Source organism: Lampris incognitus, chromosome 13, assembly GCF_029633865.1.
Source record: "Lampris incognitus isolate fLamInc1 chromosome 13, fLamInc1.hap2, whole genome shotgun sequence".
Lineage (NCBI taxonomy): Eukaryota > Metazoa > Chordata > Actinopteri > Lampriformes > Lampridae > Lampris > Lampris incognitus.
Window position 1 is genome coordinate 16,440,003 of NC_079223.1, and position 3,299 is coordinate 16,443,301.

The following is a 3,299-nucleotide window of genomic DNA, read 5'->3' on the forward strand; positions in this document are numbered from 1 at the left end:
CTTTTTTTCTCCAATTGTCCTTGGCCAATTCTCCCTTTGCTTTGGGTCAACTGGCATTCCCATGATTGTTTTTCTTACCAGGAGTGGACTTGTAAACTAATGTAGGCTGTAGTAAGTTTTTTTTTTTTTTTTGGATTTTTCCCTTTTTCTCCCCAATTGTACTTGGCCAATTACCCCGCTCTTCCGAGCCGTCCCGGTCGCTGCTCCACCTCCTCTACCGATCCGGGGAGGGCTGCAGACTAACACATGCATCCTCCGATACATGTGGAGTCGCCAGCTGCTTCTTTTCACCTGACAGTGAGGTATTTCACCAGGTGGGACGTAGCGCATGGGAGGATCACGTTATTCCCCCCAGCTCCCGCTCCCCGCCGAACAGGTGCTCCGGCCGACCAGAGGAGGCGCTAGTGCAGCGACCAGGGCATCCAGCTTCCCATCTGCAGACGCGGCCAATTGTGTCCTGTGGGGACGCCCGACCAAGCCGGAGATATCAGGGGGATTCAATCAGGCGATCCTCATGTTGTTAGGCAATGGGATAGACCGCCAAGCCACCCCGATGCCCCTGCAGGATTTTCTTTTTTAATACATAACTGAACAGGTTTGTGACAGCTTTACCCGGGTTCTGTACCTTTTTTTTTTGGAGGGTATAAATGTTTCCACAGGCGCTGTTATTGGCTGCTGACACCACAGTGCAACACATCTGTGTTTTCAGTCATGCCGGGTTAGGAAAGGTCCTTAAAGCCGATTTTATTTTCAGATTCTTTGCGAAGACGCATTCGGTCAACCCATTTCCAAACCGGGTCTTACGAAGTCTCAACACTTAATCATGTAGCAGTCTTCCTCTCCTTCCTCCTCCTCTTTTCTGCCCTGCTCATATACGGTACTTGCAGACTCCAGGACAAAGTGTCTCAGGAGAGTGGCGATAAGGAGAGTTGAGCCTCTGCCAGTCTCTCTCTCTCCCTCCTCTGTTTCCTCTCCTCTCTCTCTCCCCTCTGTCTCTCCTTGCTCTCTCTCCCTCCTCTCTTTCTTTGCTCTCTCTCCCTCCTCCTCTCTCTCTCCCTCCTGTCTCTCCTCTCTCTCTTCGCTCTCTCCTCTGCTCTTTCTCCTCTCCCTCCTCTCTCCCTCCTTTCTGTCTCTCCTTTCTCCTCTCCCTCCTGTCTCTCCTCTCTCTCTCTTCGCTCTCCTCTGCTCTCTTCTTTCTCCTCTCCCTCCGCTCTCTCCCTCATCCCACGTGCATATGGTAAAACACGTCTATTTATCGACGTTAATTACCGCATTAATAGGGGACCGTACAACGCCGAGAGCAGCTGTAATCACCTTCTCTCACCAAAAACACCCCGCCGCAACACTTTGTCCCGATCAAACTGCCGATTAATTGGCCGGGAAAAGAGGCGGAGAGGCGGAGAAAAGGAATGAGCGTTCAGGGAGTGCGCTACAAATCCCTCGCTCGTGTATGAATGGGGATTTAAAAGATGAAAAGAGACAACCTGATTGGAGTGAGCAGAGAACGTTTCGTTGCGGCCTCGGGAGGAGAGGACTTCCGCTGTTTACTTTTGGAAAGAGAGGAGCTACTTATATACACACACACACACACACACACACACACACACAGAGTAACCACCAACTGCACAAAACATAGTGTTAGGATTGTTTTTGTTTGATGCTAAATCTCCTGTTTTTGTTCTTTGTCCCTCTATTTCCCCTCTCTCTCTCTCTCTCTCTCTCTCTCTCTCTCTCTCTCTCTCTTTTTGTTTTTTGTTTAGGAGTCCTTTAAGTTTTATGCTGAGAAGTTGAAAGAGAAGGTTGCCAATGCCTAAAACAACAGCAGGGGAAGAGTCTCAATCCAAACCCCCCCGACCCTCTCACCTACGTCTGTGCTGCCCGATTTTCTTTGTTTTTCCTTTCTTTTTTTTTACAAGTCGTTCCGAGCTGAAAATGTTTCCGAGTATTGTGCTGTTGTTCGATGTGAAATTCTGCAGACCTTCGTTTATGGTGATGATGATGATGATGTTGATGATGAAGTTGACAATGTACAGAAGTATTTATGCAAATAAAGGACGTCAGGAATCAAGAGTCTGTGCTTGACTCGTTCTTGGTAAAAAGAAGGTTTGTGACCTCGCACGTTCACTCGAGTTCAAGCGAGAGGGGGACACTGCTCCTCGTGTCAAAACATATAATACACTTTCTTTTCCCATAAAGAGGAAACAAACATGTAGGGAGCACATTTTCACCTCCTTTTGGCTCATCCTACTCAAATTGAATGCGTTGTTCACCGTTTGCACTCTTGTTCATTGCAGAGAAAGGTTGACTGTATTAGTTTGAGCTTCTTTAAGAACCCTAAAGTAGGTGTCGCATATTTATCATGCAGTAATATCATCCATCCCATAGTGTGGGACAATGAATCTTTTTGAGATTTATAAACTGGACCTGCGAAGACAGAAGAAAACCAGCCTCCGCATCTTTCTTCGTGACCTCGCCCACAGCAAATGTCTGCAGCATTTTTCTGCCCGGCTCTGAACCCATCCACTCCCCAGCGACAGACTCAGATGTTTACACTTTTATGTAATGTAATCTGTTCTTGACCTTGAGGGAGGCAGGTCTTAAATAATACAGATTTTCTCCGAGGAGATCAAGCACTAGCCGATGGCAGCGTGTCAGTCAGAGCATAACAGTCCTTTTTTCTTTTTCTTTTTTTTGCGCAGTTTTCTTGATCCTCATCGGAGAAAGTCTTTCTCATGCCGGCTCTCAAAAGGGACAGCACCAGAGTTTCAGCTGGTCTCTGGGTCTTGCCCAAGGACACCTGGGCAGGATCAATGATTGGAGAAAACTACATTGCGACTAGTGTGCAAACAGCGAGCTCGGCCTTTTGCTCAAGTTTAAATGGGGAGGTGAGTCTCGGTGGTAAATCACTGTTCAGGCTTTATGAAATCGGCTGTGCCCACCTCATGAAGTGTAACATAAAGGTTCATTTGTTATAACTAGTCAAGTTGTTCTTATGCTTACAATCCCCTCTTGTTTTAGGAAGGTGTGTTTTTATGCAATAAATGGCACCTTGATGTTAAATACCTCCTGGGAAATTATATATTAAATACCCATATTGTAAACTAGGTTAAAAGCCATCAAATGAAAATCAAATTTCCCTTTCTGAGAGAGAGCAGATTAAGACAGGTTTTTAATGACAAAACAGCCTTGGATGTGGAGCTGAATTGACTTGGTGCCTAAGCAGGTTCAGGGATAAAGTAGAGCAGATGAAGTGTGTGTGTGGGGGGGACACTCAAGTCTAATTTGAATTAATGCTTTTA

At 46.3% G+C, this 3,299-nt stretch overlaps 1 protein-coding gene across 1 annotated transcript in view; it reads left to right on the forward strand.

The window, feature by feature from the left end:
- The window catches only part of lrpprc (leucine-rich pentatricopeptide repeat containing), a 92,526-nt gene extending 90,466 nt beyond the window's left edge, over positions 1-2,060 (forward strand). Inside the window, exon 38 of the mRNA XM_056291592.1 lies at positions 1,761-2,060. Within this exon, the coding sequence (XP_056147567.1) occupies positions 1,761-1,814 (54 nt within the window). The 3' untranslated portion in view covers positions 1,815-2,060. The remainder of the gene's footprint in view (positions 1-1,760) is intronic.
- The last annotated feature ends 1,239 nt before the right edge of the window (positions 2,061-3,299 follow it).